The 24,322-nt window shown below is 39.6% G+C and overlaps 3 protein-coding genes across 14 annotated transcripts in view; 1 reads left to right on the top strand and 2 right to left on the bottom strand.

The window, feature by feature from the left end:
• The window catches only part of LOC121718789 (zinc finger protein 708-like), a 712,111-nt gene that overhangs the window by 62,494 nt on the left and 625,295 nt on the right, over positions 1-24,322 (top strand). The window contains exons 6-7 of one of the 11 annotated variants that reach the window (XM_042103970.1): positions 14,279-14,283; positions 17,591-17,752. The exons of 8 other annotated variants lie outside the window; for them this stretch is intronic. In XM_042103970.1, coding sequence (XP_041959904.1) covers positions 14,279-14,283; positions 17,591-17,656 — 71 coding nt within the window. In that variant the 3' untranslated portion in view covers positions 17,657-17,752. Of the gene's footprint in view, positions 1-8,655; positions 8,865-14,278; positions 14,284-17,573; positions 17,753-24,322 lie in introns of those variants that run through there. 2 more of the 11 variants (XM_042103969.1, XM_042103971.1) reach the window with 2 other exon arrangements.
• The window catches only part of LOC121718874 (gastrula zinc finger protein XlCGF57.1-like), a 404,172-nt gene that overhangs the window by 145,132 nt on the left and 234,718 nt on the right, over positions 1-24,322 (bottom strand). The window lies entirely within an intron of this gene.
• LOC121718943 (zinc finger protein 239-like) overlaps positions 1-24,322 on the bottom strand; it is a 627,858-nt gene that overhangs the window by 494,133 nt on the left and 109,403 nt on the right. The gene's annotated exons all lie outside the window — the stretch shown is intronic.

Genomic DNA, 24,322 nt, shown 5'->3' with positions numbered 1-24,322 from the left:
TTGTGTTGACTATGATATTACTTTGCATACCAAAGGACACTGGGAAAATAGGGGGTGGTGTTTAGCCTACATGGGAAGCCTAAGTCATTCCACTTTACATTAAAACTACTAGAAAATGTAGGCTGTTTAAAAATCCTCTGTTGAATGAAAGTAACTGTACGTTAAATATCCAAACTTTTTCTTGTAACCATCTTTGTGTCCCTTCTGTGACTAAAAAATGATTACATTTGGTAAAAAGGCTCTCCAGGCAAAAAAGGTTGCCGACCCCTGGTCTACATGAAAGCAACGGGTGTATTGTTTTCTTTTGCAGTGATTGTAATTCTATACATTTGTGGTTGAAGGCTTCAGATCAGTTTATTACCACTTGCACTCTGTGCTTGTAGTTCAGTTAGGCTTCCTGGGGGAGTGGCTTGGTAGAGCAGTGAAGAGCGGTGAAATGCAGGGGGTAATGGGAGTTGGTTGGGAGCAGGGGATTATGGGAGTTGGTTGGGAGCAGGGGATTATGGGAGTTGTTGGTTTTCACCCACATTAGCCAAAAACACATGTTTGCCTTTTTCCTCAGTCAAGGAGGCACTGATTTCATTACCATATGACACATTTCTGCTACATAAATGACCCAAATTAAATACACATTCATCTTCCCAGCGGTGAAACGCTCCTTTACTGGATGCTTTTGGCTCAGATGTTGAATCATCGTTGACGTACTGACGCCAGTTCTGCCCTGCAGTGGACACATTGCACCTTGCCTTCTTTTCTAAGTTTGAAACGATCCCCAAACTTTGGACGTTCTCTGTCTTTTACAGATGGTTTCTTGGCTCTCTGTCATCGCGCCAATTTAATTCTGAAAGCGGTGTGCGCGTCAGTAATAACAGTCCGTGTGAAACGATAACCCCTGAGCTGAGCAGGCCACATAACGCAAGTGATAGGAATTAAGCAAAGCTTCGAGGTAGAGCATTTTCTTCAATCATTTTTTGTAATCGAATTATTCGAGTAATCGTTTCAGCCTTAATTGTGATTGCCTTGTAATTATTAACATACTCATTGTTTGTTTCTTTTGTTGATTGATGAATAGCCTACTGTAGTAGTTGATTGGAAATAGAGGGGCAATTTTCAAGTGAATGCAGAAGTGCCACTCACCCTGTTACGAGTTGATAAACCATTGAAACGATTTTGAAAACATTATTTTAAGGTACAAAAACTATTTGGTGTTGCTTTAATCAAATTTGTTTTGGTAAAATGCCTAATCCTTAATAGATGTACACAAACGGTTGTAAAGCTTGGGTGCACCAAGACAAACCTGTTGGCAAATTTGGATTTTGAGTTTTTGACATGGGAGAGGCTGAAAAATAGGCTACTTTTTACCTCTGTTTTGAGGTAGACCGGTGTCTGAACAACATCAGTCAAAACTGGTAGCCTATGCTAATAAACTTAGAAAAACAAATTTGCGTTTACTGTTGGCTAACATGCACCAATGGAGGTTGGTGGTTATAAAAATAACGGAAGAAGGAAGGTGCTCTTGATTGATTGAACAGAATAGAAGTCATCTTTTGGTGATATTCTGAGGAAACAATGATACATTAACATGCATTAAGTAATGTATTAACATAACCATAACCAATTAATTACATTTACACAGGACAGCTACCATAGATGGGTGGCAACAAATAAAAAAAAAAAAAAACAAGCAAACAACACATTACAATTCTTCCAACTCATTAACATGTAAATATAAATACATACATTGTACCAGTGGCAGCTGTTGGTTATGAAAATAACGGAGGAGGGAAGGTGCGGCTGATTAATGTTGGGAGGCACATAGTGCTGGGCCATATACCGAATATACTTGATACATTGCAGTTTGCTGTACGTGAGATACATTGAAGTGGTATATCGCAAATATCAAGTATTTCACCGCCATCATTTTTTTTAAGCGGCAACGCTTACTTCGCAGTTTTGTGTCGCTATCTCTCCTAACCTCTCCCCCTCCCTCTCAGTAAAAACGTGAACAACACACGTCACCACATCTTGGCCACAGATTCCAGATTCATTGGCCCCTTCCACGTGTAACGTATGAAATGTAAAAAAAAAAGGGACATATTTACTGGTTGCACATGTGCGACTGGATGTAAAATTCAGTCGCATACTCTCAAATTTTTGGGTTGCAAAATGTGACCGTTTGGTCGCAGTCTGGAGCCATGTCCTCTGATATCCACCCAACCTGTTTCTCCTACACAGACACGCACGGACACACACACCAATCACTTCCCTAACACACACACACACCATTTCATCACCCCCCACCACACACACACACAGACACGCACGGACACACACACCAATCACTTCCCTAACACACACACACCATTTCATCACCCCCCACCACACACACACACACACACACACACATATAATTAATTTTTGCAGACTGGAATTGTGCCGTTTTGCTCCCATAGAAACAAATTGCTCTATCTTGTTAGTAATCTAAGATCTTTGCCTTAAGTGCTTATGCCTCATTCTAATTCTAAGTCTCTATGGTAACTCTTACAGGTGCATCAAAATATCCACACGGAACACAACAGAATGATGAACTCAACCTGCATCAATGTTCCCAGTGTGGAAAAGCATTTAAAAGGGCCAGAACTCTTAAAATCCATATGCTTACTCACACTGGAGAGAAGCCTCATCGATGTGTCCAGTGTGGAAAAGCATTTACACAAATGTCAAAGCTTAACCGTCACATGCATACTCACACTGGCGAGAAGCCTCATCAATGTGCCCAGTGTGGGAAAGGTTTTTATCAAATGTCAACTCTTAAACGCCATATGCTTACTCACACTGGCGAGAAGCCTCATCAATGTGTCCAGTGTGGAAAAGCATTTACAGAAATGTCAAGTCTTAGGACCCATATGTTTACACACACTGGAGAGAAGGCTCATCAATGTGCCCAGTGTGGAAAATGTTTTTATCAAACATCAACTCTTAAAAGCCATATGCGAACACACACTGGTGAGAAGCCTCATCAATGTGCCCAGTGTGGAAAAGGTTTTTATCAAACATCATCTCTTAAAATCCATATGCTTTCTCACACTGGAGAGAAGCCTCATATATGTGCCCAGTGTGGAAAAGGTTTTTATCAAACATCAACTCTTAAAAGCCATATGCTTACTCACACTGGAGAGAAGCCTCATCAATGTGTCCATTGTGGAAAAGCATTTACACAAATGTCAAATCTTAGGACCCATATGCTTACACACACTGGAGAGAAGGCTCATCAATGTGCCCAGTGTGGAAAAGGATTTTATCGACCATCACCTCTTAAAATCCATATGCTTACTCACACTGGAGAGAAGCCTCATATATGTGCCCAGTGTGGAAAAGGTTTTTATCAAACATCATCTCTTAAACGCCATATGGGAACTCACACTGGAGAGAAGCCACATCAATGAGCCCAGTGTGGAAAAGCATTTGAATGGACCACAATTCTTAAACACCACATGCTAACACACACTGGAGAGACAGGTCATAAATGTGCCCAGTGTGGAAATTGTTTTCTATTTGCTTCAACTCTTAGATCCCATATGCTTACACATACGGGAGCGAAACCTCATACCCTTCCCTGGAGAGAAGCCTCATAAATGTTCCCAGTGTGAAAGAGGTTTTTCACACACGTCAAGTCTTTCACGCCACATGTTTGAACACAAAGTAAAACAGGAACATGAAGAATACAACGAAAGACACGAATTGTATTTGATTGAGATAGAACAGAACAGAAGATCCATGGACAGAATGATGCACTCAACCTGCAACTCAGAAGAAGGTTGCACCACTGTGCCGTCTGTAGGAGTTTGAACAGAACACAAAACGGAAGATCCACGGACAGAATGATGAACTCAACCTGCAACTCCCTCATTAGAAGGCATGAAAATGTACTCTACTGTTATCCGATTTATTCTTATTTTTTTTCTTCTGAGTATTTGTGCGTTTAATGCGGCTTCAACTGTTTGACGTAGAAACTTCGTTCAAACTGCGTTGCGTAGGTCTTACTTTGGGGACTTCAGCTATATATTGTTCAACTATGTAACTTTTATACTTTTTGAACTATTAATTAAAAACTACTAAAAATTTCCCCATAGACTTAACATTGGCGATTATGACATCACACTTAGAATCCTATGCCAAGTGTTCCGGCCACCTCCAGCAACTGTCTGTCTGGCCAGAGACGGTTGATAAAGCGAGACGATTCATAAGAGGGTAAATTCTGGCACGTTGTGACGTGGGGTTCGAAGCTGTCACGCCCATTTAGGAGTCTAGCGGGAGGTCCAGTGTCTATATATTCCTATGGGAGAAATGGTCATTTTCTCGGAATGTGATCAATCCCTTAGCCCTACATTCAGCGATGTAAGTTTTAAACCCATTTTCTATAAGCCACATGTCTCCCTAACATTCCAACATTGAAATTGTATTTTCCAACGAAACAAATTAAGACAAAAATAGCTTTGTTCATGATCTGTCACTGTCTCCTCAAAGCTCTGGTGCACAGCCACCTGTTCTCAGAGGCTCTAGACTCAGAGATGGTTGATAGACTAACCCAGGTGTTCCCAAACTTTTCCACGACAAGGCCCCCCAAATACCACTAGGTTCTGGCCAAGGACCCCCTTGATGTTTTATTAATTAAACCCATCGACAATACTACGGCAAATGTAAAAATACATTAAGCTAATCTAATAATTATTTTAGCCACAACCACATCGCGATGGAGCATACAGTGTGTAAAAATTTTATTTGGGGCTTTCTGCTATATGAGAGCCACCACTCTACTATTATTCCCAGTCATTATCATGGAAAATATGTTCAGATATGCGTCACATTATTATAATGGCATTGTATAACAACCCTCATAGTATATTTTAAATGTTTCAAATGTATTTATTTCTTGCTTTTATTTTTCCCTCCAACTTGCTGAGGCCCCCCTGGCACCCCCTCGCGGCATAAAACATATTTTTTGCAAGAATTAGTAGACTACCACAAAGTTGCTGAACGTATGTTATTTCAGGTTTGTTTGCAACAATATATAAGTTTAACCAAAGTTCTTAGCTGATAGCTAGCCAGCGAACATTCACTTTCTGTGTACTGTGCTAACGTTAGCTAGCTAGCTAGCTCGGTTAACGGGGCAAAATGAAATTATTCATTCCGTGTCCAAAAAAGTGTTTAATTGGCATCACACACAAACAATGACTGTAAAATAGTATACAAAATTATATTTATATGTTATTATTGCTTATTCAGAGAAAAGTTTCTGTTTTGACACACCTATTTAGGAGTCCGGAACTAGGGCCATTTTGTTCCATTGGTGAATCGTCTTATGATTCATCTGAGATTCTATAGTTAACTTTGATATGGCTCTATTAAGGCTACAGATCCTGTTCAACTGTTTCCTCTGCCCACAACTGTTTGAAAATAAAAGTCCTCACTACAATAATTCTATATTAAATAATTTAACCATTTTAACTACCCAACTATTTAACTGTTCAACCTTTCAAACTGTCAGTTGTCCTCAACTATGACTCATACCAACTGTTTCCTCTGCCCACAACTGTTTCAAAATAAGTTATCACTACAATAATTTCATATTAAATAATTAATATAAATATTCTAGCAGCCTACCATCCAACCTGCCCTTGCAGCATCTTGGGGCACTTAGAATCCTATGCCAAGTGTTCCGGCCACCTCCAGCAACTGTTTATCTCAGGCTTTAAGCATACAATATGGCTCTATTAAGACTACAGATCCTGTTCAACTGCTTCCTCTGCCCACAACTGTTTCAAAATAAAAGTCCTCACTACAATAATTCCCTATTAACTCATTGAGTGCCAAAAACGTAATATTACGTTTCTAGCTTTTTTTTAATTACGAAACTAGACACTCTAACACACCTTATACAGTCGTATGCAAAAGTTTGGACACCTCTCTGAGATTTCATGACAATTTGCTCTTCCTTTATAAAAGAAGATCACAGCAACAAGATTTGTTTTCCTACAAAGATGTAGACGTTTGAGTGTTTTCCAGACCAACATTTTTAGAGTAGCATTACATAGTTTTATTATAATAAAATAAAATGCAAAAAATGGGATGTGCAAAAGTTTGGGCACCCTTTAAATTGCATTCATTTCAAGACCTGTACAGATTTATAGCTGACAGGTTGCAGCACAAAACTGCTTTGATTAGCTCGTTAGACATTCAATTACAAAGACAGGTGGAACTAATCATGAAAAAGGCTATTTAACATAGGTAATAGCTGGCTATGCTTGTCCTAGGTTCTTTCTTAGAGAGTGGCAACATGGGGACCTCAAAACAACTCTCCACTGACCTGAAAGCTAAGATAATCCAACATTATGAATTAGTAGAAGGGTACAAAAAATTATCTGACGGGTTTAGACTGTCTGTCTCCACAGTCAGAAATGTAGTTGTGAAATGGAAGGCCACAGGAACAGTCCGTGTGAAGGAAAGATATGGTAGGCCGAGAAAAATAGGGGAAAGGCACAGGCGAAGGATGGTTAAAATAGTCACAGAGAAGCCACAGACCACCTCCAGAGAACTACAACAACATCTGGCTGCTGATGGTGTAGTTGTTCACCATTCCACAATCCAGCGTACTTTGCACCAGGAAGAGCTAATTGGAAGGGTGATGCGCAAAAAGCCTTTTCTGAGTGTTCGTCACAAGAAGAGTCACATGAGGTATGCAAAAGCACATCTGGACAAGCCAGAAGCATTTTGGAACAAAATACTGTGGTCAGATGAGACCAAGATGGAGTTATTTGGTCATAACACGAACAGGTATGCATGGCGGAAAAAAAACACACTGCATTCCATGAAAAGAACTGTCAAGTTTGGTGGAGGATCCATCATGTTATGGGGCTGTGTGGCTAGCACAGGGACTGTAAAACTTGTTAAAGTTGAGGGCCACATGAATTCCTTACAGTATCAGGAGATTCTTGACAAGAATGTTCAAGAGTCAGTCACAAAGTTGAAGCTACGCCGGGGTTGGATCTTTCAGCAGGACAATGATCCTAAGCACCGTTCAAAATCCACCAAGGAATTCATGCAGAAGCACAGGTACAATGTTCTGGAATGGCCATCCCAATCCCCAGACCTTAACATCATTGAAAATGTATGGATGTATTTGAAGAAGGCTGTCCATGCACGGAGGCCAAGAAACCTGACTGAACTGGAGGCGTTTTGTGTGGAGGAATGGGCCAAAATACCACCTGCCAGACTTAAGGGACTTGTCCTTGGCTACAGGAGGCGTCTACAGGCCGTTATTGCAGCAAAAGGAGGCAATACTAAATATTAATGGAATTATTTCTTCGGGGTGCCCAAATTTATGCACATGCCTATTTTTCTTTAAATGCACATAAATATGTTTCTGTTCGACCAATAAAAGTTATTTCATTACTGAGATGTTTCTGTTACCATAAGGTATAACATATGTTAAAATGAAGTTGCAGCTTCAAAAGCTCAGCAAGTGACAAACTGATGCAGTGGTTTTCGTAAGGGGTGCCCAAACTTTTGCATACGACTGTATGTGATTTTGGGAACTCTGTGATGAATGGAAATTAAATGTATGACTATCGAAAACTCATGAAAACGCACAATCTGGACATTTATCTGGACATTTTATCATAACTCGGTTGCCGCTTTGGGTCGAATCAGTGACGCATGCACTTCAGGTCAAAACCAGGTCATTTTCGTGGGTCTATCACTAGGTGGCAGTCTCGCCAGGTCTCGCTGATCACTTCCCGGAAAGTTTACAAGTAAGTAACAGGAAACACTTCATATTTCATGAAAGACGTTATATCTCCATTTCTAGAAAAAAACTGATTTTGATGAAAACTAGCCACTGTTTAGCTTGGGATTTCTCAGGAACAGAGGCGTGTAGAAATACACGGTTTGCACCCACCGAGAGCTTAAAGTCTCGCCTTTTAAACGAGCCATTGTATGTGTTCATAGCTATAACACAGAATATGCTGTGGCTGTACAAAAATCATCAACAATGGTCTAGATTGCTGGCACTCTGACAAAGCTCCCGAAAACAGCTTGGCATTCAATGAGTTAAATAATCTAACCATTTTAACTACCCAACTATTTAACTGTTCAGCCTTTCAAACTGTCAGTTGTCACCAACTATGACTCCCTCTAACTGTTTCCTCTGCCCACAACTGTTTCAAAATAAAAGTCCTCACTACAATAATTCTATATTAAATAATTTAACCATTTTACCTATCCAACTATTTAACTGTTCCGCCATTCCAACTCTCAGTTGTAATCAACTATGACTCCTGCCAACTGTTTCCTCGGTCCTCAACTTCAACTTCAAAATAAGTCCTCAATACAATAATTCGCTATAAAATAATTTAATTATATAAACTACTCAACTATTTAACTGTTTGGCCATTCCAACTGTCAGTTGTCATCAACTATGACTCCCCGCCAGCTTTTTTCTCTATCTGACCTCCATCTTTTTTTACTTAGATTATATTTTAGACAATATTCAACAATATTTCATTCAGCAGCCATTTTTGCATTTTCATGCACTCGTAATTCCCTGGAATTACATTTTCTAGTTCTAAGTCTCTGTCTCTATGGTAACTCTTACAGGTGCATCAGAATATCTACACGGAACAGAAGATCCATGGACAGAATGATGCACAGGAAATGCAACTCACATGCAAAAGAAGGCTGTACCAATGTCTGTACACAGCCCTGAGAGAACTCGAGAAACACCAGCAGAAACATTCTGTAAATGTTTCCATTGTGGAAAAAAATTTACAACAGCAAAAAATCGTAGATGGCACGTCGGTCATTCCATATTATGATAACTAAGGTGTGTCAGATCAAAGTCAAAGTCAAAGTCAAAGTCAGCTTTATTGTCAATTTCTTCACATGTTCCAGACATACAAAGAGATCGAAATTACGTTTCTCACTATCCCACGGTGAAGACAAGACATTTTACCAATTTAAGTCCACAGACAAACATAACATTCAAGTAAACAAAAAAGTAAGTAAATAAGTAAATAAGAGGGCACATATAATAATGAAAAAATAAGAGCAGCAAAATTTGGCTGAAATTGTGCATGGACAGTCAATAAAATACTAGTGCAAAGTCAGGCCAATAAAAGGCTTGGGTAGTTCTGTTTGACCTAAGTAATAAAGAAAGTGGCATAGTGGTGCAAGTTATGTAAGAGCAGCAGAAGTGTTGTGTTTTCAGGACAACAACACCAAGTTGTAAAGTGTACAAGTGTGCAAGTGTGCAAGTGGAGTAGTGCAGGCGGCCATTGTGGGTCCAATGTCCAGGATGTTATGTAGCTGAGGGTGGAGGGGGGAGAGGAGGGAGAGAGTTCAGCATCCTTACAGCTTGGTGTATGAAGCTGTTGGTGAGTCTGGTAGTGCGGGAGCGCAGGCTTCTGTACCTCTTCCCAGAGGGCAGTAGATCAAACAGATTGTGAGCGGGGTGACTTGAATCACTCACAATTTTGGTCGCCTTGCGGGTGAGGTGGGTGGTGTAAATGTCCTTCAGGGAGGGGAGTGAACTGATGATCCAGATACAGATCCAGATGAGAACAGATGATCCAGATACAACGCAAATGTGAAAAAATATATATATACATGTTGTATACAGGGTTGCAACTTCCTCAAACCCAAATGACCCCCCCCCAAACAAAAAATAAATAAATAAAAAAATAAAGTCATTTTGAATAAATATACATTTCTTAAGAAATGCTACAATTTGATGCTGTTTAACTCATTTACAAATGGTGCACTGTCACTTTAAGAGCATCGTCTGGCTTCATGGTATTCATACCAGCTCCAATCAATTATAACCTATGGCTGGTCTACAAACTTTATAGCACAATATTAGCAATGATAAGTATACTATTAAGTTGGTATAAACAACCTTCATTCCTTTGGAAATATAAGTATGTAATGACATGCTAGCTAGATATTTTCTGTTTGCAATTAAAAGTGAATTATGAACCTGGTAGCCACTTACAGTAGCTATCTGAGTGGAATGTGATTCAATAGGCATCATGTGCTCAGTTTAAGGGAAACGGATTAGAAAGCACTCTTCATATTCTATTACAGTCCAAATCAGTGTGTACAGCCTGTCAAAGTGCCCTCTCACCTTTTATAAATGAACAGTGATGGGAACCGGATAATTCCGCTATCTCTACCGTTGTTTTTGTTGTCCTCATGATTTCCTTTTAATAGTTTCTTATATTAAAAATGTGAAATCAATTATCAACAACGAGAAGCCAGCTGGAACCTGCCACTCTCTCTCCCACCAGCCAATCAGAAAAGAGTATTTGTTCTCTCCGGGTGATAATGAGGAATAAGCGCTTAATGTCATCTTTAACCAGGTGCTTACTCACACTGGACAGAAGCCTCATATGTCATCTTTAGCCAGGTGCTTACTCACACTGGACAGAAGCCTCATATGTCATCTTTAGCCAGGTGCTTACTCACACTGGACAGAAGCCTCATAAATGTGCCCAGTGTGGAAAAGCAAAACACACATTTTAAAATCTTAAGGATATGGGCCCACTTCATAGATTTTCATTATTTGACCTGACTATCACCTATACTGTTAATTGTTAACAGTTACAGTTTTTTTCAGTTGCTAACAAGCGTTTGTCTAACCAGTTGTCACAATTTCAAAACTAAACACAACTAGATGTACCGCATAGCGGTACAAAATATGACCGCGCTCAGTCCTGTACATCCGTTCCACGAAAATAAATCACACTTCAATTTGTCTCCTTATTTTACTCCATCCCCCACTCTTGAAACTTTTGTGTATGCTTGTTTGGCATGCCTGAGTGTGTGTGCGGCTGCACAGAAAGTAGCCTACTGGTGCTGAAAAGGTGAATAGATTGTAGAATAGCCAAAAAAGATGTAGCATTGTTATAAAACCTTTAAAATCAATAAACAATCACAAGCAGTTCATCACAGTTCATCCATTGCAACTGGATTGATCACTTACACCTGTAGGCTACATTGTATTTGGGAAAAGCAAAAGGTATCAGCATAATGTTATTTATTTATTTATTTATAAACAAAAACATCTCTGTCAGTTCCATGCCGTTTTCAACAGCTATCAAAAACAAAGGTCATTTTTGGATGGATGGGTTTTTTGTGAATGTTTCTTCTTCTACATAAGATTTTAGTCATCTTTAGTTCATGTGAAACGTTATTGTTAATGCACAAATTAAGTAACAGTAGTCTGAAACGAAATGCTGTTTTACATCTAACCAGTGGTGCAAATAATAATAATATGTCCAAATGGGCCTTGATGAAATGCGTCGCTAGACTGTTCATACACATTTTAACGGGCCAAAGTTGAAGAGCTGTTGTCCGTTATTGTTCGTGCAAATATAGGCTGATTCATGTTCCATTGTGTAACTGAGGTCCATGGCTAGTCTGGCTTTCACCAGACCAAGCTCAATCTTTTAAGAAATCAAAAAATAAATAGCGAGCAGATCCGGCTGGGTTCACCCAGCCTAGTCCATAAGCACCCGATATTGTTTAATTTTCTGATTGAGATATCCACGCTCTGGCTATTCTAAATGCAAAAATGCATCAGGGAGTTATGACAAAACTGTAACTAACAAACTAGATCCTAATAGAAAGCTGTTAGCTTCCCTAAGCTACAGGTAGGCTTATAAGGTAGGCCTATTTACAACATAAATTGTCAATAGGCTATGCTGGCGACACAAATAAAATCTGCGTTGGAAACCAATGGCTCACGCCTTACAGTATCAAGTGGACTTAAACTGCCATATCGTGGCGAAAAGTTGTAATAAAATTCACGCAGCTCCATGAGTCAAGGAAAGCGCGAATGAAGTAGCCACTTCTAAATGGGACCCACTACACAGTAGCTTAAGGTGTGTTGCCAAAGCAGCCATAATGAAATGAAGGTGTCATTGTTTGGATACTTCACACACACGTGCTTTTTAATTTCACAGACTACAATTACCAAGCTGGAATCAAAGCACATCGATTCCCCTCTCACACCCTGCACGCACTTCAAACAAAATTAACAGGCGTCTCAGTCTCACGCATGTATAGGCAAAACTGTATCAGACCGGTGTAACGTTGGTAAATCTTCCATTGCACAGATTGATTTTTGTAGCACGTGCAACAAATGACAGTCGAAAGATACAGTTACAGTGCTGCTATCAATTTGCTTGGTATAACCGCATTTATAGTTTTCTACAAATGCAATCAAATTGGCCTCCATCACTCAACCAACGCTAACGGTAACATTACCTAGGTCCTTATTGATATTATAAGATTAACGTACCTGCAGTAAAAACCAAGCATGTCCGATAAACATCCTCAGATTTATTTCGGCTTCAAGAAGAAATGGGAATTACATTTCATGTGAACATCGTCCTATCCTTATTAGACGTTCTCTGCGATAAACTACAGTCCTTGTAGGAAGCGTCCATTGTTTTTCCAACCTACTTTTAACTTCCAACAAAATTACGTCTCACTGCAACGATGCGCCATCTAGTGGACAAACGACTACTTATCGCCAATACTGGAAATGCAGCCATGATGATGATGATGATGATGATGAATATTTATTTTGGCTTTCTTTTAATCCTACTGAATTTGTAATTATGTATCGGCCGTTCTAATACCGATAGTATGTGGGTGCCTGTGTGTGTGTGCATGTGTATATGTGTGCACCGCCATCTACAGGCCAATGAGTGTACAGTCACTAAATGTACACATAACCTAATTTATTTTAGACCCCCCCATGGATGAAATTCTACGAAACTTGGCACACCCCCAGAGAATGCCAGGTCAATCATACACATAAAATTTGGTGCAGTTCTGAACATCTTAACTGAAGATAGGGGCGATTAAAGCAGAATAATATTGCATTTTGATTTTTTACCGGGGGGGTGCAAATCACAAATGAGTGATTATGGGCCAGGTTGATGTGGGCCCTTGAGACCAACATACCATAAAAGATTCTTCATCCTCAGTGCCACGGTTCAGGTAGTTATTTAGGAAAAACTGCTTTTTTTGCGGTTCGGGGGGCCCAGCACGGGGGGGGGGAGTGGCCCCCCGGGGACGAAACGAAAATTTTCTGCAAAAGTCTAGTGGGGCTACATACCCACCAAATTTCATGTGCCCCGGTGGTTCGGTGTCCCGGGTATCGTTGACCAAAAATTCAGGAAGTGGATGACGGGGGGGGGGGGGAAACTTTGACAATCCCTATATGCTAGCAGCGGTCATAATTAGCACAGCATCGGTCTTTTGTGGCTATAGCATTCACACATTTCATGTCGTTTTCACACAATATGCAGTCAGTGAACACATTTTTGCAATGCTTAACATTTTTTTAACAGACAACCTATACCTCCCAACAAAACTACAGTATGGATTGTTTTTGTAGTATTTACGAATGTTAACACACAACATCCCACAATAGCAAACACAATATTCCAAACCTTAGATACACTATCAAAACCTCTGCTTCTGCTCTGCATCTGCTACCAAATGGTTTTATCTCCGGTGCATCGCCTTGGATAATATCAGATGCGATGTTGATGAAAACATGTGGCCTAACTCTGAAGATCGCAGAGATTAGATACAGTAATTTTGTGCTTTTTTTTTAGTTCCCCCCTTTTTATCTGGGCTTTTTGCTGTTGTTTTTCAGTTGTTGTTCAGAATGCACTTGTGTGTTTCATGGATATTTTATTTACTGTAAGCAATACTGTAAAACTTTTTCTGTTCTATCATACTGTAAACAGTATTTCTACTGTAGCCTATCTCCTTTGCTTTTTACTGGAATGCTTTTGAATGTGAACATTACATGTTGACATACAGTTTCCAACCATGAAATTTAGTGTAAAAACTGTGGATAGAGCATCCTTTGCATGCAAATCCCTGTAAAACTGAAACATAAAAGTCTATGCAGTTTTTGTAATGTCAACCATAGCCAGTATTTTGAAACCTGGTGTACTTTGATTGACTGCATGTGCCTTGTGAAGTGAAAGTGAAGTGAAATGAAAACAAGTCTTATTCTTTGATAGAATAATTTCATTTTGAGTCAGATTTCCAGTGTTTTGGTAAAGTTAGTGTGTGCAGAAAAATAATGTTTTGAAATGAAGAGTTAGTATATATTTAACAGAATGTGTTTTTGAGAAGAAAATTATCCATTTGGCAAGTTGTGTTCTATAGGTGTGAGTCTGTGTTAAGAGTTTAGAAAAGGTATCTGAAGTATGGGTAAGTGCTTGTTAGCGATTTAAAAAAAACTCTAACTGTTATGTACCAGTATTCCTACCATCATCTTGTTAAAAACTGACACCTACTGTCAGATCTGTATACTGTTGTGCAAATATTTTCTTGAAACAACAACTTTACTTTTAACTCATTGAATGCCAAGCTGTTTTCGGGAGCTTTGTCCTAGACTGCCAGCAATCTAGACCATTGTTGATGATTTTTGTACAGCCACAGCATATTCTGTGTTATAGCTATGGATACATACAATAGCTCGATTAAAAGGTGAGACTTTAAGCTCTCGGTGGGTGCAAACCGTGTATTTCTACACGCCTCTGTTCCTGAGAAATCCCAAGCTAAACAGTGGCTAGTTTTCATCAAAATCGCTGTTTTTTCTAGAAATGTAGATATAACGCTCTCATGAAATATGAAGTGTTGCCTGTTACCAGATCCCGTCTACGGAGAGCCTGGCCACTCCGTATTAAGTCCCATTGTACCAAATTTTGGTTGCAGTTCCACCAGATTTCCACTGGGGGCGATCGCCATGAGTGCAGAATGAATGGGAGTCAATGGAGCTAGACGGCTAAATTTGTCTCTTTCACCTGATTGTCGTTGACAAATCTCAGATTTGATTGTAGTTTATATAACTTCAACATGGGTTATAGGAATGAACGAGTACTTATGTCCTTTTGATTTCTTACAGTTTGGGTCGTTGTTGCCCATAACACGCTAGCATTGTGCTAATGAGTGACGTCATTGACACGTTTGAAAGGCTTTTTAGAACAATTAAGTGACTTTAAAAAATATAATACTCCACCAAGTGTATTTTCTTTGCCTCCCCTTTCGAATACAATATTCAAATTACTTGAAAAAAAATTATATCCCGAGAAAAGTGGATTTTGAGGGGTACAGCTCCATAGACCTCCATGCATTCTGCACTCGTGGACGAGCGCCCTCATGTGGAACCACAGCAGGAACTGCAACCAGTTCAGAAACCGGAAGTTTTCCGAGAGTGGCAGTTCTCCCCTTATTAAACATTCTCTGCTGTTACTTACTTGTGTGAACTTTCTGGGAAGTGATCAGCGAGACCTGGCGAGACTGCCACCTAGTGATAGAACCACGAAAATGGCCTGGTTTTGACCTGACGTGCATGCATCACTGATTCGACCCAAAGCAGCAACAGAGTTATGATAAAATGTCCAGATAAAATGTCCAGATTGTGAGTTTCACGATCGTCATATATTTCATTTCCATTCATCACAGAGTTCCCAAAATCACATATAAGGTGTGTTCGAGTGTCTAGTTTCGTAATTTAAAAAAAGAGCTAAAAACGTAATATTACGTTTTTGGCACTCAACGCACGTTTTTGGCACTCAATGAGTTAACTAAGAAATTGATTCAAAAACAAATGGGAGTCTATGGAGCGAGACAGCTAAATTTGTCTCTTTCACCTCATTGTCGTTGAAAAATCTCAGATTTGTTTGTAATTTTTGCAAATTCAACTTGGATTATAGGTCGAAAGTTGAATGAATTAGTACTTCTGTCCTTTGGGTCATTGCTGCCCATAGCACACTAGCATTCTGAAGTGTGAAATTAAATTGAAAATTGAAATTGATATTAATTAAGGACGTCATTGGCACGTTTGAAAGGCTTTTTAGAAAAAAAAGAAATGACTCAAAAATATAATCGGCTACTAAGCAGTGTACATTTTCTTTGGCTTCCCTTTCGAATGCAACATTCAAATTTCAGACAAAAAATTATATCTCGACAAGTGGATTTTGAGGGGGACAGTTCATAGACAGTAAAAGATAGGGACAGCTCCATAGACCTCCATTCATTCTGCAATCGCCCGCGTGCGCCCTCACGTGGAACCAGAGAAGGAACTGTTCTCCCCTTTTTAGACATTCTCTGTTACAGTCTAAAAGCAAGAATAGCGAACTCAAGGCTTCTGTAGTCCCACTCCAGCCCAGGTGGTGGAAGTAGTACACCTTAATCTTGGTTTACCAGTCGCCATTAAATGGTAGAAAAGAAGATCTGAATATTCCTCCAGTAGGCTGCTCTGAAATAGGGGAATTTCACAACAAAAACAAAGTTTTTTTCGTCGTTGAGTGAGATTACCCTGGATGGAGGAATATAGAGTAATGGAATCGGTTTGAGGTAAGCTTTGCTTTTTATATCTTAGTATTAGCCTACTCTTAATCTTACGATAGTATTAACTACCGGCGGTAACCTACTCAAAAATCTTACAACAGCAGCATCAGGGAAAAGACAGACTGCTAACGCACAGAGTTCCTCGGTGTCCTGGACACATTTCCAACGATCGGATCATTCAGTGTACTCCCCTAATGATCCCCATTTCCCAAGTGTGATATGGCAGTGATTCATTAATTTCCTCACTCTCCACGTCACGCTAGTTTGTGTAGTGAGCGTTGCCTTACATCGCTCAGGGGTGCGTTTCCCAAAACCATAGTTGCTAACCTGTTAGCAACTTAGTTGGTTGGCAATGGGAAATTGCATTGCAACCAACAAACTTAGTTAGCAACTATGCTTTTGGGAAACATGTCAAGTGCTAGATGGTGGTGATGAAACAATTAAATCGTTTTTAAAAGCGGAGATAGCGTTTTGGAACCAAACTCTTCAAATAGTAGGCTACAGTGGAACACGCAGTTGCAGTTGATAACAGACTGGAGTGGAAATGTTCAAAATAATCCCATTCCTTACAGTCTGAAAGCGAATTCAAGGCTCCTTTAGTCCCACTCCAGTCTAGGTGGTGGCAGTAGTTCACCTTAATCTTGATTTACCAGCCACCTTAAATGGTACCGAAAAAGATCTAAAGATTCCATACAAAAAAACTAAAGTTTGTTTTGCAAACAAAGTTTGGTTAGCATCTATTGAGATTACACTGAATGGAAGAAGGGCCTGACCCATCTGCCTAGGGTCAGATATAGGACAGTAAGGTCTGTATACATGACAAATGCATAAGTGTAGAGTCAGGTGTAGAGAATAGGACATGGTGTTTAAAGCCACCTGAGGCGAATGTTACAAGAGGTGAGATGGTTACATATCCGCTATGATAATGCATTAATAACGAGCTGTGTGTGCAACGTGTTGATGATGTTCGTGTTGATGATGTTGTTGAACGGATGATAAATATTGTACCCTCTTCCTGCTATGTTCATGCTCTGTTTTTCAGGTACCCGAGGAGGTAATGTGAGTTTGAAAGGCGTTAAAATAACACCAGCCTGTTGGCCCTGTTTTCCTCCTTTCCTCTATGAATACAGAAGAATCTCCTCTTAAGAATCTCCGGACAGGATCCTCAGACCGTTGCTATGGATCTTGGGCCGTCGGTAAACTCTGGCGGTAATGAAGCATTCCAGCTGCCAACCCCAAAAGTAGAGTATATTAAAGAAGAGCAATATGATCACATGATCACATGTCAGGACGACGAGGAGGAGAAGCCGCTCACTGAGCTGTTCTGTAAAACTGAGTCTCTTGGCTCTAATGAAGCATCACAGACAACAGTGAAGTTTGAAGTGAAATTAGAGGACGATGAGGATGAAGTAGACGACCAAGAGGATGATGAAGAATACCAAGAGGATTCTCTTCAGGGAGGTAGGACTTAGGAACTACATACTGATACACAAAGAGTATATTAAATAAAATGTTGTCAGTTTGCAGATATGTAGTAGTCTACCATTGGATCTATTAGAATGGATCATAGACTGTATATAGAACTGGACAGTGTGCCGTCTGTTAAGAGTGATGCGAGCTTAATCCAGAGCCCCTGGTGGCTGGCTGCAGTACAATGTGTAACTCCGCCCATCCCCATGTATTTCAATGGCCAAGTAGCCAACTTTCCGTGTCACTTTTCTCACCTAAAACTATTTTTGTATCAACAACTTTTTATTCGAAAAAATAGTTTTCAAGATGCTTCAATGCACACAATTTTTCTTTTCTCGCTGAAATTATCTTTTTTTAATGTTATATTAACAAATCTAAAAAGGGCGTGTTTACACCTATGATTGACAGCTGGCTGGCTGCAGACACGACCCTTTGTCCATTATGTTTTACCGTCTAGGCTGCAGACCATAGACTGTAAAAAATAGCTGCAGACACTACCACGTCATCGCTCACTTATTTTAATGACACCTGATTCCGACACATAATCTAACCTAAATAAGTGTTGCTGTTATTATCATTAGGCTATATCTTATCACAGTCTGACTAAATACAAAATTGATAGTCATACATTGTGTAGTTGTTTGTAAGAGACATCGTTGTTAGTTGTGACAGATTCTTTGTGAAAAAAGATATGTGCTGTTCTTTCGTAGATGCTAAGTATATTAGCTCATAGCATGCTACATCATGCTAGCATTAGCCAGTTGATAGGTAAAGTAAAAGGGCTCTGCTATATTGATCCGAAGTGACGTTAGCCATAGTCACCATCATTTACAGTCCTACTTGTTTCAAATGGTTTAACGTAACCAGTGATTGCCGCCATCATCGTTGCAACTTCATTTGAATACACTTAAGTCACTGGAGAAGGCGATGTTAAGTTTCATTAACGTTAACTCTTGCTTAGTTTTGCGAATGGCAATAAACGCCACCTAGCCTGCTAGGTCGACAACCTCGGTATGCCCATTTATGAATCAGCCCGACAAATAACGTTACTTGTGTTTTAGTGAGCACATTATTGGACCATAGCTTAACGTGAGGAGGGATTCAAAGTTACAAATGGCCAATTTGCTTAATATGCTTAGAACAGCGGTATCTGAAAATGTGTTACGGCATCGTTGTTACCTGCGATTGCACTGCTGGAGAAGCATTTTGCATTGGTATGATTTGATCAGGTCTTGCCAGTGATGTGTAAATCCTCCCGTAGACGTACATCATTTCAAAATAATACGTCTAAATTGAAAACTGTGACAACTCATTGATAGGCTCTCTCAATATGTCTGTAATCGTATGCCTCTACCACAGGCTTGCTATTCTTTCACCAGAGAGAGTGCTCCATTATAAATCAGAAATGTAATATTGCAGCCTTCATGTCAGCTGTAAAAATATGAGAACATGGACCTACTACATCAGGATACTCTGTAAACATTTCACACATAATCAGGAAGCTACTTTGCTGTTCAGTGTGTGATGTGTTTAAAGTGGTACTACGTTTAAAGAAACATTTTTATTCTTTGTTTCAAGTGCATAAGAAAATACCACACTATGATGATGGTTATGGTTACCCTTAACAAATACCAAACAATATAATACTTAAAACAGGGATCAATCAATAGCCTAATGAAATAAACAATGAAAATGAGGGGGAAAGCAATAATAAATAATAATGCCCATTCAATCAATAATATAATAACAATAACATGGTAAGACTACATTAAGGAGAATATCAATAATAAACAATGTCAAATTAATCAACAGCCTATAATGAAAATAAAACAGTACTACTGCATACAAACCATAATGTATTGGAAGTGCTTAAAAGACCAAAAACTATCACAAGAACGAAGAGCACTGGGCAACTCATTCCACCAACATGGAACCACTGAGGAAAAGAGTCTTGAATTTGAGTTTAAGACTGGTCGACACAACAGACGCTCATCAGAAGATCGCAGTGGGCGGTTGGGGATGTATATCTTGATCATTGAATTAAAATAACAAGGAGCAGATCCAGTCAGTGTCCTATAGGCCAAAGTGAGAGATTTAAATTTAATTCTGGCTACTGTAGGGAGCCAATGGTGAGTAACTAGGAGAGGAGTTACATGTGTCCTCTTTGGCTGATTGAAGACCAGTCATGTTGCAGCATTCTGAATGATATATCACACAAAAGAAATAAAACAAAAACATTCAATATTGATTTAGTATCAACCAATAATTATTCTGATATTAATATTCTTGTAACGTCTACATCTTTGTGTAAGCTACAGTTAAATACTAAGCAATGGCCTCTGACTTAAATACCAAGGCAGTTAAAGGAGAATTCCGGTGTGATATTGACCTAAAGTGTATTGAAACATGATACCGAGTGTGAACGTATGTCTCATAGCCCATCTCGGCTTGTCCCCTGCACTCCAAAATCTGGCGCTAGTTAGCAGATGCTACCAACAGCTTTTTCAATAGTGGTGCTTCGGCATCGGGCTAGCCATGCAAATAAATCACTGTTTTACACCCATTTACGAGGCTCAATGTATCTCCACACTTCATTGGTAGACTTCCGAGGGCCCTGACATTTAAAACAGGTAAATGAACAGGTATGATAAGGGATCAGAACAGAACAGAATGAACAGGTATGATAAGGGATCAGATTCCAAAAATAATTCCGTGGAAATGCATGGATTCCAGTTTCTTCCAGTAGCAGCAACTGGAATCCATGCATTTCCACTGAATTATTTTTGGAATCTGATCCCTTATCATACCTGTTCATTCTTACTCGTCGCTCGACTTATCGTGACTAAATTCAAGATGGCTGCAAACGCTAAACTTTGTGAAGATACTGTCTGTATAAATCGTCTTGTAAGTAAACTACCAGTGCTTTTTCAAAGTTCTCAATGTCTCGTTTTAAATGTCAGGGCCCTCGGAAGTCTACCAATGAAGTGTGGAGATACATTGAGCCTCGTAAATGGGTGTAAAACAGTGATTTATTTGCATGGCTAGCCCGATGCCGAAGCACCACTATTGAAAAAGCTGTTGGTAGCATCGGCTAACTAGCGCCAGATTTTGGAGTGCAGGGGACAAGCCGTGATGGGCTATGAGACATACGTTCACACTCGGTATCATGTTTCAATACACTTTAGGTCAATATCACACCGGAATTCTCCTTTAAATGGCCGTGGTATGGTATAGTTTACGTGATACACAGGACTACACAGTAAACCCATTTAAAAAGCATCATCTCAGTATACCCATTTAAAATAGGCAAGGATACGTATTTAATAACATTTGGGGTTGCTCACAGTATACCCACCACTACAACTAACTAACTAGACTACACCACTGGTTAAATGGCACATTGCAATTTACAATTTTTGTGAGTTCAGGGGCATACAGAAAGTTGAAGTTTGGGTGACCTCAATAAAGAAAATAGAAACAAAGGGATGTGTACAGCCTCAAGTATGAATGATGTCACATTAACAGAAGGTTCAGAGCAGCGGCAGACTTTTCTTGGTGCCACGCAAGTTATTGAAAGTCATGTGTTTTCAGAACGTAGTGGTGCTGTGCCATGTCCCATGTATAAGGGGCTTCAGGTTGATCCAGTGACGGTGGGTGATGATGTCAGGTTGATGGATGTCAGGGGACTTGGAGAAAGGGGGAGGACATGCCACCTCAGACCACTCCAGCCAAACCACTTCACGTAGGCATTCCCTTGCTTGCAGACTAATGTAGACCATGGAGACCACCTTGCCGCCACCTCCAGTACATTCAGCCATCACCCATATCTTACCTGCAAAAAGGAAAGTTACAATAAAGTTAGTCAGACAATTTGACAACATTACAAAGCATCTAATCAGGCACTCAACACCACTAGTAATACCAATTAATTAAATATATGTGTGCAATAAACTTCACAGCCTACCTAATGTTAACTACACATTTAAATATGCGGTGTGAATGTTATTAACTTACGTCAGCTTGAAAAATAACGTTATCAGTATGACTGATCATGGACATTAGATGACAAACTAAGGTCTTTCTCAAATGTTCACCGATATCCCTGGGAAGTGACTGGTTCTTGGCGTAGTGTTTAATGCAGGCGTTTCATTTATCGATCATTCACTTATGCGGTCTACAACTACCGACCTACCGATCTATTTTTTACAGTCTATGCTACCGACCTACCATCACAGAAGTAGCTTTAACAGAGGTGTCTGTCGTTAACGTTAGAAAAAATGCAACGCTGGCAAACTGGCTAGTAGTTACATGACTGGTTGATGAGGTCCATGCTTCACATTACGTTAACGTTAACTTGCGTTGCTTTATCACATCATACCGTTGCTTTATCACATCATATACTGTACTGACTGCAGTGGTGGAGGAAGTACTGAAACTCGGTACTTAAGTAAAAGTACAAATACACAGAGAAATATTTACTTTAGTAAAAGTACCACAATGACAACCCTACTTAAGTAAAAGTAAAAAGTACCTGCTTTTAAATGTACTTTAAGTATTAAAAGTAAAAGTATTTGCATAATGATTTATTCTCTTAATATCTATAGCCTATTCTAAAAGGAAAAATCAGTATGGGCTGTGGCATTTTAATTAAGCTAGTTTTAGGTTATACTCGACTAGATAGTTTTAAGTTAATGCAATTGTGCTTACCATCTTTGGCCCAGTTTACATTCTGACCTACAATTCTAGAGACTGTAATTCTGGTTATCTACTAGGGTGATCCGCTGAGTAATATCATTCAGCAAAACAAGAGAGCCTGAAGTTTAACGGGGTAGACAAGGGAAACGTCGGGTGGATCGTAATGCCAATTATGCTGATTGAACAGAAAAGTTGCTGAGAAAGGTGTCTTTATGATTAGGTTCAGTTTCACTTGCGCAGACGCACATAGACATTGAATGAGCGCTCACGTTACTACCCCCCAATTGTAGGCTATGCATCTTTATTTAATCACACACAATTAAGGAATATTTCCTAATCTGGAAAATGTTACGTTTTTTCCGGCCACCGGTTCATTAATAGTCTACCATTCATTTGTGCCGCAAATGATCAGACGTGTGACAGAAGCATGGGCAGCCTGTAACTTCGCTGATCCGCGGATAGCAATCTCATCGGAGAGGAGGCCCTAACGCTGCAGATAACAGACAGAGAAAGGAACAGCACACAGTTGCATGTACAGTGTAGCCATGGGTCTGGTGAATATAGCCTACCGAATGCAGATGGCTACAAGCTCACGCTTTGCCTGGTCTAGACTAGAAGCTTATGTTTCTAAGAATGCACATAGCGCTCCAGAACCCCCGGTAAAACAAACGTGTTTGTCAGAGAGAGAGAAAAAAACATTTTCGACCCAGTCAGACCCAGATCAAGATGAAGAGGAGCCACCTGCAGAAACACCTTCACGAATGCTGCAAGCCGTTTCTGAATGGTTTGTTAACTTTTTAAATTAATGTATTTATTCGCTATCTCTCCTACATGCCAAATTAGGCTTGGCTATTAGCCTGTTCAGCCTGTTACGAAGTAATGGTAATGTAATTTTTCGTGACATAAAGCCAGTCTTTTTACAATATTTAACATTTGCTTGCATTTGAAGGCAATGCCACAATTGAGGTATGCTGCCAGGAGATTCCACAGGTAACTTTTCTAAGCTACAGAAAGGCCTGCAAATATGTTACCGTGTTACTAACTTATTTACAAATGAGCTAGCGAGTATGCTGCCATATTACTCACTCATTTACGAATAATGCTAGGGACTGTGCTAGCATAGCACTCACCTTACCTTACCATTATAGATCACACGACGTCTACAGCAGACGGGTTTATACCCGGTGTGCCTGAATGTTTATTCTCTTCAGAATGCACTGAACATATACAGAGCTGACCATGGGGCCTTATGGCTCCGGGGCATAGAGCAGTATGTGTTATTTATTAGGCTACTTATTCGTTTTTCCCAGTGTTTATGAGAAGTGACAGGCTACCGTTTTTATCAGCAAAAGCAGATGTTAGTCTTACTAATGTGCATAGGTCACTAATGGCCTTACACACCAACACATTAATTGTAGTTTTCTTTCTTTTTATGTATGGCTATTGTCTGCAAATTCAGCAGGTATCAAACATACACTCGTGACACATTTAAGACATTACAAAATATATTTATTACACAAAACAGAAATAAAACATCATATTTCTTTGAAATATGACAATTGCACTTTGTGCACTTTTGACAGAACTGACAGATTATGTAACCTGCTAACTACTGCAATTTTTTTTTTTTTAGTCATTACAGGTATCTTGCCTACAGGAGCTTTGTCAGTTGGTGTTGGGGATTCCTTGGATGCAGAATAAGGGTCGTCATCCC

The sequence above is a fragment of the Alosa sapidissima genome, chromosome 9 (assembly GCF_018492685.1).
Source record: "Alosa sapidissima isolate fAloSap1 chromosome 9, fAloSap1.pri, whole genome shotgun sequence".
NCBI lineage: Eukaryota > Metazoa > Chordata > Actinopteri > Clupeiformes > Clupeidae > Alosa > Alosa sapidissima.
The sequence above is the reverse complement of the archived record's forward strand: the minus strand, read 5'-3'. Positions and strand labels throughout refer to the sequence as shown.